The sequence below is a fragment of the Sminthopsis crassicaudata genome, chromosome 2, assembly GCF_048593235.1.
Source record: "Sminthopsis crassicaudata isolate SCR6 chromosome 2, ASM4859323v1, whole genome shotgun sequence".
In the NCBI taxonomy this organism is placed as follows: Eukaryota; Metazoa; Chordata; class Mammalia; order Dasyuromorphia; family Dasyuridae; genus Sminthopsis; species Sminthopsis crassicaudata.
This window is the reverse complement of record NC_133618.1, coordinates 449,345,570-449,358,747: the sequence shown is the minus strand read 5'-3', so window position 1 is coordinate 449,358,747 and position 13,178 is coordinate 449,345,570. Positions and strand designations below refer to the sequence as shown.

Sequence of the window (13,178 nt, the reverse complement as noted above, 5' to 3'; positions counted from 1 at the left end):
TAACCTGATTACTACAAAGCAGGTTTTTCTTCTTTGTCTTCTGGCTTACAGTAATGTAGAATGGGTTTCTCCTGATCCAGAATATACCAACAGGCATTTGGTGACAAAGCAGGTCTCAGCAGAGCATTATGGTATCTCATCATTGGGAATCACCTCTTCCTGGTTAAAGTTGGAAAGCATGAAGAACAATAGGACTATAAAAGAACAAACCCAAACAGAAGGGGAGCTAGCTTTCCCTGTCCTGCCCCTGATCTGGTCCTACCTCAGCTTCTTCCTTCTCATTCTCTTGTACCTCTTTTATTCAGGCTTTCCTAACTGTACCTCAATAAGTGGCAGCTCATTGATATCTCTAGCTTTCTTTTCTTTAATGTTCTTGAGAAAAAAATTCAGAGAGTACAGCAGACATGGAGGATGGGAAGGCTTCTGATACAAGAAATCAAGACAAGAAAAGAAGAACTTTAGCTCTGGAAGCTGGTCTCCTCTTTACCTAAAGACATTCTTTCACAAAGACCAAATCCTTTGGTTTAAGAGCCAGTGATAGCCAAGTGTAATGTGGCACCTGTAGACAACATATCATTCTGAATATAGACTGCACACTAAAAGATGAAATCACTTTTAAAGCAAAAGATATTTCTAACTAAACTTTGAAAAATTAGTTATAAATTGAATTCTGAATTTGTACAATCTTAACTTTTGGTAGAAAGATGTAGCCCATATTCTTAACATTATTGTCAGTGTGGAGAATATACAAGTTGTGCCTTCTATAATAGCTATTAAAGCTTAAGATTTTTTGGGATCACCTCTATATGTTTTTACTTTGGAACATTCAGAGTTCCAACATTTCATGGTGAACAAAGTCCATCCTATCTCTTTTTGCCTTTCATACATGTGGAGATAGAGGGAGGTATAATATTTTTTTGTCCTTTTTTATTCCTTTAAGTCCATGTGTTTGAAAAACAAAAGCAATGAAATGCCATGGAGCTCATATGCATGTATGTATGGGTTTCATGATGTATATATATATATATATATATATATATATATATATATATATATATGTATGTATGTGTGTGTGTGTATATATATATATATATATATATATGAACACAGATAATATAACTTTCATTTCCATGAAGGCATACACACACACACACACACACGCATGCATGCACCAATATACATTGGTTTTATGACCGTTGTCAAGTCATATAGGTTTTTTAGACAGTTCTCTAAATTCCCAAGTTGCAGAGATGCTACCATCCTGCATGGGTAGAAGGAGTTTCCTTATGTGGGTGATCCCTACACTAATGAAATAACAGGTCAAGTTCCTATCCTTTTACTTGCATTATTACAAGATACAATACAAAACAGATTTTGATTATAAATTTTTGCTGTGCCCCTAACTGCCCTGTGAAGTAAATGGGACAGGAATTATTACTTCTGAAAGAGAAGGGAAAAGACACTTGGCCAGATTAAGTGGTGTGACCAAGGCCAGTGACTGAGTGAAATTAGAATATAGGTCACCTTTTTGCAGTGGTCATTTCTAAAGCAATTCCAGGGTGCATCATTGTATTCAAGATGCTCAGGGTGAACAAAGACTAAATAAGGCACAATCCTTGTCCTTGGGGGCTTGAAGCTTCATAGGAGACTATAACTTGCAAACAGATAAAGTTAAATATATCAGCAAGTTAGAGGTCAAAAATCATAAGTGAAGTCAGAGAAGAAGATTGTTACCACTGTAGCTGGGGAATGTCATCTCATCAAACCTGGTAGAAGAGCCCACCTCACTTGACAGAGACATTTTGAGACATGGCCAGAAGGGAAGTTTGTTTTGCTTGACTATGTATATTTGTTACAAGGGTTTTGTTTGAGTTTTTGATGAGGGAGGGGAAGAAGAAAAAAAATTTCTTAATTAAAAATTTTTTTAAAATAGAATGAACAAGTTGTTTGAGTTGACAGCTGGAGTTTGATTTGAAGGTTTTTTTGCTTTGGGTTTTTTGAGGTAGAATCCCCAGCTTCAAGATTCAATTCTATGTCACCTGCAGGAAGACTTTTCTGGTCCCCATGGAGGAGGGGGAATGCCCCCTCCCTCCTCAGTCATCTGTCTGTGAACATATTTTATCCCCTCTCCTCCCAATCCTTCTTGAAGGCAGGGACTGCATTTTGTTTTGTCCTTGTATCTCTAGCATCTTGCTTTGCCCACAGTCAGTGGAAGCTTAATAAATGCTTGTTGGATTGGATTAAATTTGATCAACTTCATGCAGGAAAAAGCTTTGACTAAACTGGGACTGGGACCAGGTTGGCTTTCATCCGGTGCAAGCACAAGTCACTGTTGGCCAAATAAAAATGTTCATTGCAGCTGGGAGTATTCTGTGCTCCAGCCTGAGAAATTGTGCCACTTCTTTAAGGAAACAGAATCAGATGAAACCATTTGCATTCTCAGAGTCTTTGGCACTAGGGAAAACAGTCAAGCGCATCACGTGTAAATAGAAATCTGTTTCCCATTTTGGGTGCGTGTTTCCTCATTTCCCTTGCCACTCTAATTATCAAAGATATTTTTGTTTTTAAACAAAAATTGTCTCCCACGCGGGCTGCCTTCTTTCTGCGATGAAGTGGAAACGATGAATTAGAATATCCTAATCACTTCTCCAGCAACCACTGCCAAGGTTATAAACATGGGATTATCTCAAGCAAAGAAAGCTTAAATCGTTTTAAGCACAAAACAGGCCAAGGCGTCCTCATAGCAGCCCCATCTCTTTCCATTGCTTCATTGGAATTTGCATGTTATAAAATGTCCAAGCTGGATAGGGCCTTAAAGTGAAGAACATTAGAATTGTGAAGGACCTTGGTATAGAAATCTCTTGTCAGAGCTGGAGGAGACAGCAACACAAAAAGCCAGAACTCAGAATGACCTTAAAATACAGACTTGAGTTAGAAAGGACTTTAGAGACCAAGTCTAGCACCCTTTCCTCCTTTGCCCCCCATTTTACAGAGAAAGAGACCGAAAGTAAAGAAAGTGAAGTGATTTTCTCCAGACCATGTAGTATGTCATAGAACTAACATTAGAACCCCACCCTGCTGGTGCCCAAATGCTTTTTGCACTGCTTTCATTTTATGAAGGGATCACTCTCTGGCTTCATTCTGTAGACAGTTCATTGATTCCTGCTACCTGTATTTCAAAGCCTTTCTCTAGTTTGACTTTAAAGGCCTTTCCCTATCCAGCCCCACCTCATCTTCTTGCAGTTCTCTTTTCCTATGGCCTATGTTTTATCCAGATTGGATTGTCATCATCTGTGCCATTTTGTCTTGCTCACAGCCTCTCTGTACTTAGAATGTTATTTTCCTCTCTCGTTGCCTTTGTTGACTGTTGAAATTGTCTTTGGTCTTCAAGAAAGAAGAACAATGATCTAGGCCCCCCAGAAGTTTAACTCTCTTTTTGGAAGAAAATGGTAAATATACTTGTTAGACTAAAAAATATTGCAAGACACCATGGCTTGGTGCAAACTATAAATGTTATAGGATTCAGAGAAGGGAGGCAGTATCTGTGAGGTGGGATTAGTCAAGGGAAAGCTTCATATAACAGATGGCTCTTAGGTTGGGCTTTCAAGAAAATATAGGATTTAAAGAAGGTGAAAAAGAGCATTCTAAGCAGGGCTGACCTCAAGGATTAACTTTTTAGGCAGCTGCCCACATGTTATGATCTGAAGTCTTCTGAGAAGGCCTTCTCCTTTCTGTCTGATGTGGAAAGAACACAGAATGTGTAATTAGGAGAGCTGTGTTTGTACCCCAATCTATTACTTCGCTAGCAAGTAATTTGGGTAAGACATTTATTTTTTCTGGGCCTCAATTTCCTCATCTATAAAATGAGAGTTTCTCTAAGATAAGCCCTTCTACCTCTAAGTCTTAGGATGTTATGGTTTAAATTTTAGGATGTTATGGTGTGTGTGTGTGTGTGTGTGTGTGTGTGTGTATGCATACACACACACACACACACACACACACACACTCAGTGTATGATTCATTCTTTAGTACCAATTACTGTCCTCTCCCTGTGGTCTTTTTAAAATACATGTACTCCTGAGAAGATCATATTAAGCCTAGTACAACTAGCCATGGGCTGACAAATTGGAAAGAGGAGGGCAGCAGTGAGCAGAAAAGAGTGGTAGCCAACAGCTATCTCTGAACAGTACTAAAAACTGAGGAAAGAAACAGAAAAACTAAAGAGTGGCAGACTCAGGCCCTAGAACAGTAGTCATCATTGGGTCCTGAGGGCCTTGTGGCTGCTCTCCAGTCCCCTCTTTTCCATTCACAGGAATAAGCTTGTCCAGAACCTTTATAATCAGGATGGCCTGGCTTAGGATCTACCTTTAACTCGCACTGGCTAAGCAAGAAACCAGGAAACTCTCCAAACTAGAAATTGCTAATCTGCATAGGTAGAGATAATTTCCTCACCCAGAGAACTTACAACAATGAAATCACAGATCCAACCTCTCCCCCACCTCAAAGAAAAGGGAAGTGGGTGCTAAATTATGTTTAAAAATCCCAAAGGTATGGGATATGCTTCAGAAAGATTTTCATCAGAAACCACTAAAAAAAAATTTTGTTCAAGAAGATAATCTTGAAGTATGCCCAGTGATGACATGAGCTTCTTTCTTTATATAATACAGGTATTACATTTGTTATTCAAGAAACACTATAAAGTAGATGAACCTTTTAGATAAAATTTTTAAAAATAAGATTTGAGTCATTATAGAAGAATAGCTGGGGGAAGGAAGGGGAGAGAGGGAGGAGAGGGAAGAGTTGTTGTTCACTCATTTTTCAGTTGTGTCCAAATTTTCCTGACCTCTTTTGGGATTTTCTTGGCAAAGATAACTAGAAAGATCTGCCATTTACTTTTCCAGCTAATTTTACAGATGAATAACTGAGGCAAATAGGATTAAATGACTTGTCTAGGGTCACACAGCTAGTAAGTTTCTGGACCAGATTTGAACTCATAAAGATATGTCTTCCAAACTGGCACTCTATCCACTTTGTCTCCTAAATAAAAGCATCTAGTTACATCTAACTTCATTTAATGGTTACCTCAGAAAAGGGCAAGGCCTTACCTAAGGTCATGCAGTTAATGGCAGAGCCACGATTCAAACTTTGGATTTTCTGAGTCTTTTTCTCTGGTACCAGTTTTATTTTTATTTTTTATAAAGCTTTTTATTTTCAAAACATATGCATGGATGATTTGACTACATTGACCCATGCATAGCCTTGTGATTCAGATTTTATCCTCCTTCCCCCCATCCCTTCCCCTAGATGGCAAGCAATTCAATATATGCTAAACTTGTTAAAATATATGTTAAATCCAATATATATAAACATATTTATACAATTCTCTTGCTGCACAAGAAAAAATCAGATCAAAAAAAGGAATGAATAAGAAAAAATGCAAATGAACAATATCAAGAAGAGTGAGACAGGCCTCTCTCTGGATGCAGATGGCTCTCGGAACTGCCCTGGATCATCTCATTGTTTGAAAGAATTAACATTCATCAGAATTGATCGTCACGTAATCTTGCTGTTGCTGTATACAGTGATCTCTTGGTTCTGCTCATTTCACTTAGCATCAGTTCCTGTAGGTCTCTCTGAAATCATCCTGCAAGTCGTTTCTTACTGAATAATAATATTCCATAACATTCTTATACTGTAACTTATTCAGCCGTTCCCCAATTTATGGGCATCCACTCAGTTTCTAGTTTCTGGCCACTACGAAGAGGGCTGCCACATTTTTGCACATATGGTCTCCTTTCCCTTCTTTAATACCTCTTTGGGATATAAGCCCAGTAGAAACACTACTGGGTTAAAGAGTATGCTCAGTTTGATAACTTTTTGAGCATAGTTCCAAACTGCTCTGCAGAATGGCTAGATCTGTTTACAACTCCACTAATAATGTATTAATATCCCAGTTTTCCCACATACCCTTCAATATTCGTCCTTGTCTTTTCCTGTCATCTTAGCTAATCTGAGAGGTATGTAGTGGTATCTCAGAGTTGTCTTAATTTGCATTTCTCTGATTAATAGTGAGTTAGAGAACCTTCTCATGTGATTAGAAATAGTTTTAATTTCTTCATCTGAAAATTGTTCATATCCTTTGACCATTTATCAATTGGAGAATAGCTTGGGTTCTTTTTTTTTTTTTTTTTTTTTTTTTTTATTATATATATATATATATATATATATATATATATATATATATATATTTTATAATATTATCCCTTGTATTCATTTTTCCAAATTACCCCCCCTCCCTCTATTCCCTCCCCCCGACGACAGGCAATCCCATACATTTTACATGTGTTACAATATAGTCTAGGTACAATACATGTGTGTGAATATCATTTTCTTGTTGCACAATAAACATTAGAATCCGAAGGTACATGCAACCTGGGCAGACAGATATTAGTGCTAACAATTTACATTCCCCTCCCAGTGTTTCTTCTCTGGGTGTAGCTACCTCTGTCCATCATTGATCAACTGGAAGTGAGTTGGATCTTCTTTATGTTGAAGATTTCCACTTCCATCAGAATACATCCTCATACAGTATTGTTGTTGAAGTGTACAGTGATCTTCTGGTTCTGCTCATTTCACTCAGCATCAGTTGATTTAAGTCTCTCCAGGCCTCTCTATATTCCTCCTGCTGGTCATTTCTTACCGAGCAATAATATTCCATAACCTTCATATACCACAATTTACCCAACCATTCTCCAACTGATGGACATCCATTCATCTTCCAGTTTCTAGCTACAACAAAAAGAGCTGCCACAAACATTTTGGCACATATATGTTTCTTTCCGCTCTTTAGTATTTCTTTGGGATATAATCCCAGTAGTAGCGCTGCTGGGTCAAAGGGTATGCACAGTTTGATAACTTTTTGGGCATAATTCCAGATTGCTCTCCAGAATGGCTGGATTCTTTCGCAACTCCACCAGCAATGTATTAGTGTCCCAATTTCCCCACATCCCCTCCAACATTTGTCATTATTTGTTCCTGTCATCTTAATGGCTTGGGTTCTTATAAATTTGAGTCAGTTCTTCTATATGTTTTAGAAATGAGGCCTTTACTAGAATATTTAAATGTAAAAATGATTTCCCAATTTATTGCTTCCCTTCTGATTTTGTCTGCATTAGTTTTGTTTGTACAAAAAGTTTTAAATTTAATATAATCAAAATTATCTATCTGGTGTTCAATTATGAGTTCCAGTTCTTCTTTGGACACAAATTCCTTACCTCTCCACAGATCTGAGACGTAAACTACCTTATGTTCTTTTAATTTGTTTATGATATCACTCTTTATATCTAAATCATGAACCCATTTAGAGCTTATCTTGGTATGTGGTGTTAGGTGTGGGTCGAACCCTAATTTCTTCCATACTAGTTTCCAATTTTCCCAGCAGTTTTTGTCAAATAGTGAATTCTTATCCCAAAAGCTAGGGTCTTTGGGTTTGTCAAACATTAGATTGCTATAGTTATTGCCAGTTTTGTTCTGTGATCCTATCTGGTACCAGTTTCAAGAAAGCTTAGGATGTGACCATCTGAAGTGACAAAACAGTTAAATTCAAAGAGAGGTTATTTACATTGCAAAAGGATCCATTGTTGGGTTTCTTTAAATAGCAAGCTCTGCCATTAAATTTTATTTATTTATTTATTTATTTATTTTTTAATAACTATGCACAGAACTTTTCAGGAATAGATCTTATGTGTAGAGCAAGGCATATATATATATATATATATATATATATATATATATATATATATTCAAATAGCTATTGAACCCCATTATGACATGATGTAGTATTATAGCTCCCTGCCTAATATAAAGTTTCATATAATATTCAATCCAGCTACTATGCTGTAGCCACAGGGAGATAAAATTAGTGCCTGTGCACGAGGAGCTCAGAGTCTAGTAGAGGAAGCCACAAACCCAGATAAAAATAATAAACTATTGGATACCTGTGCCAAGAGGTGCAAAACAGACTGTTAGCAATCAGTCAGTGTTATATAGGCTCCAGAAGGGACAGTGTTTATTCATCTTAGGGATTTGGTAAAACTTTATGGAGAAAGAGGAATTTATTTATTTATTTATCCATCCATCCATTTATTTATTTGTTTATTTAGATGAGGAACAATGAGATAAAAAGCTCCCATTGTGTAAATTCTTTTGGATATCTCATAGATAAGACTTATGATTGGGAAACCTTTAGCTAGGAGATTGCTTAGCTCTCTCTTAGCAAATTAATTAAACAGAGTTGATACTCCCAACCCTTGTGGGGTGAGAGTGAGGAAAAAGTGAAAGAAAGAATAGTGAATAATCTGAGAGGGAGCAGGAGCCTGGGAGAACTGGAGAGTAAAAAGACAGTCTGAAGATAAGAGATAAGAAGTGGATAAGAGATAGTTGGTGATCATTATTAAATCTGTATTTGGAACGTGGAAGAATGAAGCATTTGATGGTCGGACCAATCCTAAAGATCCAAATAAAAGAGATTTGCCTTCCCAGCAGCCATGAAAGCTAAAATGAATTGTGTACACTAGACCAAGAAACATAATTAAGGAGAAGGCAGACTTGGGAGGTCTAGCAGAGTAAGCCTAAGAGGTTCAGGGCTGAGCCTAGTTGACTAAACAAAGAATCACATCTCTAAGACAGTTCTACCTTACATTGGAAATTATATCTTATTCTTATAGTATGTAAGTTCCTTGAGCATAGAAATTGTTTCATTTCTTGTATTTGTATCTTCACCACCCAACTCAGTCCCTGGTATATTATAGGTACTTAATAAATGTTTGTTGGTTGAGTGATTAATAGAAAAAGCTGAACTCTATAGCTATACCTCCGGTTGACCACCTTTGTGTAGTTAATGTCTGGAACCTCGGAATTTTTCCACTATACCAGTTGTTTGATAGTGGTACAGCTGGTGATTCCCAATAAAGATAGGAAACAGTGATTTGTTCAGTGGACGTGTATTGAAATCTGTAAAGTCAGGGACCATATGTGATCTGCACTGTGCAAGGCATTGAAGATACAAGAATGAAAAAAAATGTCACAGTCCTTGAGGAGGTTATAATTTGGGCAGGAGTGAAAGAAGAAGAGGGAAGGGAGATAAAGCATATTTACTTCTTCAGTACTTCATTGAATCCCATGAACTATGAGATCTCAAGTCATCCATGTCTTCTCTTGTGCAATACTTGTCCATATCTTTGGAGAAAGCTTCCTACCTGCTGTACTAGAGATTTTCTCTGATCCTTTTAATATTTCATAGATATAAATGCAGCAATTAAGCTGTCCTTTGGCTATTCTTCATTCTCAGTACATGAATATCCCACCTCCTTTGCTTGTTGGACATTTCCTTGATGATTGTTCTTATGCCTCTTCTTATACACACATCGATACTGGTAACTTGCTGCAGCTTATTTACATTTGCCATATGTCTTTCCATTACCCTTTGGGTGACCTATAAATCTGATTTTTCTGAGATCATGGTGGACTAGGATTTATACCCCTGTAGTGTCACTTACAAAAGGCTTTTGCAGCAGAGAGCAACTTAGAATCATTAAAAGGATTGTACATTTTCCCACTTGCAGTCTAGTTCACTCTGTTCCTTATTCAGTTCTGGGCCCCTTTATTGATCCTCTGCTGTCCCTATCCAAAATGTATGTATAAGTGCTCTGGTTTAGTGGGCTATTCATACAATTGTATCTTGTAATAGGAGATGGCAAGTAGAAAAGTTTAAGGAGGAAGGGAAAATTTCTAGTCAGGGAAGCCAAAGAAGGCCTCATGGAGGAGAAGGCACCTGAGCCAAGTCTTGAAGGATTTTGGTTTGGAGCTAGTAGGAAAGATTGATTCCAAGCTTGAGGGCTGGTGGGTACAGTTGAACAAAGGTGGATGAGGGCAAAACATGATTAGAAATAAGTAATATGAAATAAGGGACAGAGGAGAGAGGAAACAAGGGCACTGACCCAGAGTTTGCAACCCAGGAAGATCCCCAAGATCTGACCTAGTTCAGAAATGTCAGGCACAGAAGCAGTGCTTTCAGTGTCTTGTCCCAGCTGCCATGTTTTCAACGAGAGCTGACTGCATCGAAGCAGTGGGCCAAAACCCCACCCACTGGTTTTCAAGAAAACCTTTGTGACCTTGGGAAGGATTTTAGCATGCCATGAAGTTCTAGAGAAGGGGTTCTTCAGCCAGGAGGGAGACACCTTGTACATTCTAGACAAATGGGAAACTCCTACTAAATGGACCCTAATGAGCTGAAAGAGTTAATGCCATTCCAGCCTTCTCCCTGATAGAATTAGATGTATTGTATTATATGACATTATTTTTTAAGTCTTTATTGTTGCTGACTGGGCCTATTCTTAGGAGTTTCCTGTTCAGCTGCCTTTTTTCTGCCCATAATAAAGTGTGTACCTTGTCATTTTTCTTCTTTTTGAAATCTGCTTTACACCCTAGGACTAGACCAATTATTTGCCAGGAGCTTGTTTGATGTCAATATTGTTCTGCTTAGACTAATGACTTTTTTTCCTCTTTGCCAATAGACATGAAACTGTTTAGCTGAATCTCCATTGGGCTTAGGAACCATCTTAATGGCCCTGCTTAATGAACTTCAGTGTATTTGTTATGCTGTCAGAAGCAATTTGACATTGTTATCAGAGTCCTTTTGAGTAGCCCAGTAAATACTCTCTTGGGCAAAAATCAAACATCCCTTTCTCTTTTCCCCTTCATTCCTCCCTCCCCCTCACTCACTGTTTCTTTTCCACAGCGTGTTCCTCCACTTGATGAAGGTAGATCCAGACTTGACCTGGTTCATTCTGAATGAACTCCACTGCCCTCTTCTGTATGAGCCTGCACATCCCAGCCTCCACCCAGTGAGCCTAAGCGGAATGGCCAAGCCACGGACAGAATACACTGACAATGTGCTCCTTCTGCTAGCTGAGCTGCAGGGTTGAGGGTCTCCTTTTGGGAGGTCAAGCATCTCTGCTTTCCAAGATGACACGTCTGTGCCTGCTGCTGACTGATTTTCCCCAGGGCCTCCCACAGGGGTGTGAAGGGATACATGTCTTCCTGAAGCCAGCAGTCATTAGAGCCATCTCTTCGGCCCCTGAACTGTTGGGCCTGAGACTGGCAGCTCAGAGGGAGCCTCAGAGAGAAGAACATGAAGGGGGGAGGGGGGGAGTGTGAGACAGCCCATCGATTTATAAATTGATCGATCACACAACTGCTTAGAAATTGGATTGAAGCAAAATAGCTGACTGTTATTTATATTTTACACCTTGTGTTTTCAAATGACATTGTCAGGCAACTCTTAACAATTTAACTCCTGGATATACCTCAGTCATTGGACTGAGCCACTTTGCAGGCCAGGCTGCCCCACTTCAAATGTTTGTTTTTGGTGGGTTTTTTTAAACATCTGGCAAGGACAAAATGACCTGCTTTCTCTCTCCTGCATTTTTGTGTTCTTGAATGCTCTGTTCAAGTATTGAATCCATGAAAATGACAGAGTATATACTGACTCTCCATTAAATATATGAGTTCTCAAAAGCATTATCTTCTCTTCTTTCCACCTAAATAATGACATTGAACCTGTTGGTTTTGTTTTGTAGTATACAATAAAGATGTTATAATCATTCACACTTTGAAATCTGCTTTTAACCAAGTGACTCTAAAAAACACAACAGGTACATTTAGATATGTTTCAGGAGAACTGGATATAATGCTTTTTTGGATCAAAGAAGACTGAATATGATCTGCCAAAGTAGAAGGTGGTACAAAGGAAAAAATAATCCCTAAACAGTGGAGAACATAAGGTAAATGGGTTAGGTATTGGAACATTTTAAAATATTTTATTGCTGCCTCTTTCAAAGAAAAAAAAAAACAACACCCCCCACCATATTTATTTCCCAGGATCCCATCACCAACCATAGGCCTGTGTTCTGGCCTTCATCTTTCTGATTCAGCACTCCAAGCGCTTGCCCTAAGAACCTAGCCTTCTGATAGTCCAGCATGCCAGTCTGGAGCCTGACTCATCCCATATTATTGCCCGGCCATCTTCATGTCTTATCAACATACAAATGCCCTTCTCCCCACTCCTATTTCCATCCCTGGCTCTGAAAACAACAGTCACATTAGTATTACTAAAACTTCCCTCTCGGGCCACTACTTCCCTGGTAATGGATTTCTTCCCATGTTGGAATGTAAACTGGAGGGTAAAGTCTTTGTTGTTTGTATTTGTGACCTTAGAGCTTAACACACTGGCATAAGTAGGCACTTATTATTTTTTCATTAGTTTATAACTCCCTTATAACAAAGAAAAGTCGTTTAACAAAGCTGGCAAAGAAGCTATGTCTGGTGGTGTATATAACATCCTGCACTCGTAGTCCCCCAGTCCTCCTGAGAAAAGGGAGTCCCCACAATGTTATAATAGGAAAAGCACAGAAAAAATTAGGGCTGAGCAACTGTAGATCTAATCCTTAACCCAGATCTGCCCCTCAGTGTTAACTTTGCTCAAATCACTTCTCTTAGACCTTCATTGTTATGGCCATTCAATGAGTGGTCTTTGAAGAGGTTTCTAAGTCTACAATGCTATATTATGATTCTAGAAGCCTAAGCTAAGATTCTGTCCAAGTTCTGCTGTTTACTAGCTATATGACTTTGAACAAATTGGAGCTCCTAGACACTCTTTAGGGTAATTTCTAGCTCTAACGTTCTGTGCTGACTGGGGAAATGGGGATGGAAGGGCAGGCAGTAGAGAAGAGAAAGGTTGATACTCCTCTCTTTTTCCTTGCCAGAGGTCCAAATCTTTTTTTTATTCCCAGAGTATCTAAGTAGGGGAAAGAAGCCAGATATTCCATGGGAAACAAGGGAAACCATGACATATTAAACATTCACTCTGGTAAACTCCCAAATGAATAACCTGTCCCATAAGCCTAGAAAACTAGTTGACTGTATAATTCATACCAAAAACCAGTTCTGGTCTTAAAGAGTTAAAATAGCTTAAGTTGTTTTGTGATTCCCTGGAGCAAATTGTTGCAGTTGATTTTTTAAAAAAAATCTAATCAGAATGCTTTTCTGATTATTGTTTTCATGCAGGTTTAATTTTGAACCTGTCCAGCTAACTCATCTGTTCTTGTAAATTGAGGCTT

General features: G+C 38.4%; 1 protein-coding gene across 1 annotated transcript in view; it reads left to right on the top strand.

The window, feature by feature from the left end:
- TTI1 (TELO2 interacting protein 1) overlaps positions 1-11,669 on the top strand; it is a 53,347-nt gene extending 41,678 nt beyond the window's left edge. Inside the window, exon 8 of the mRNA XM_074292707.1 lies at positions 10,799-11,669. Coding sequence (XP_074148808.1) covers positions 10,799-10,985 — 187 coding nt within the window. The 3' untranslated portion in view covers positions 10,986-11,669. The remainder of the gene's footprint in view (positions 1-10,798) is intronic.
- The last annotated feature ends 1,509 nt before the right edge of the window (positions 11,670-13,178 follow it).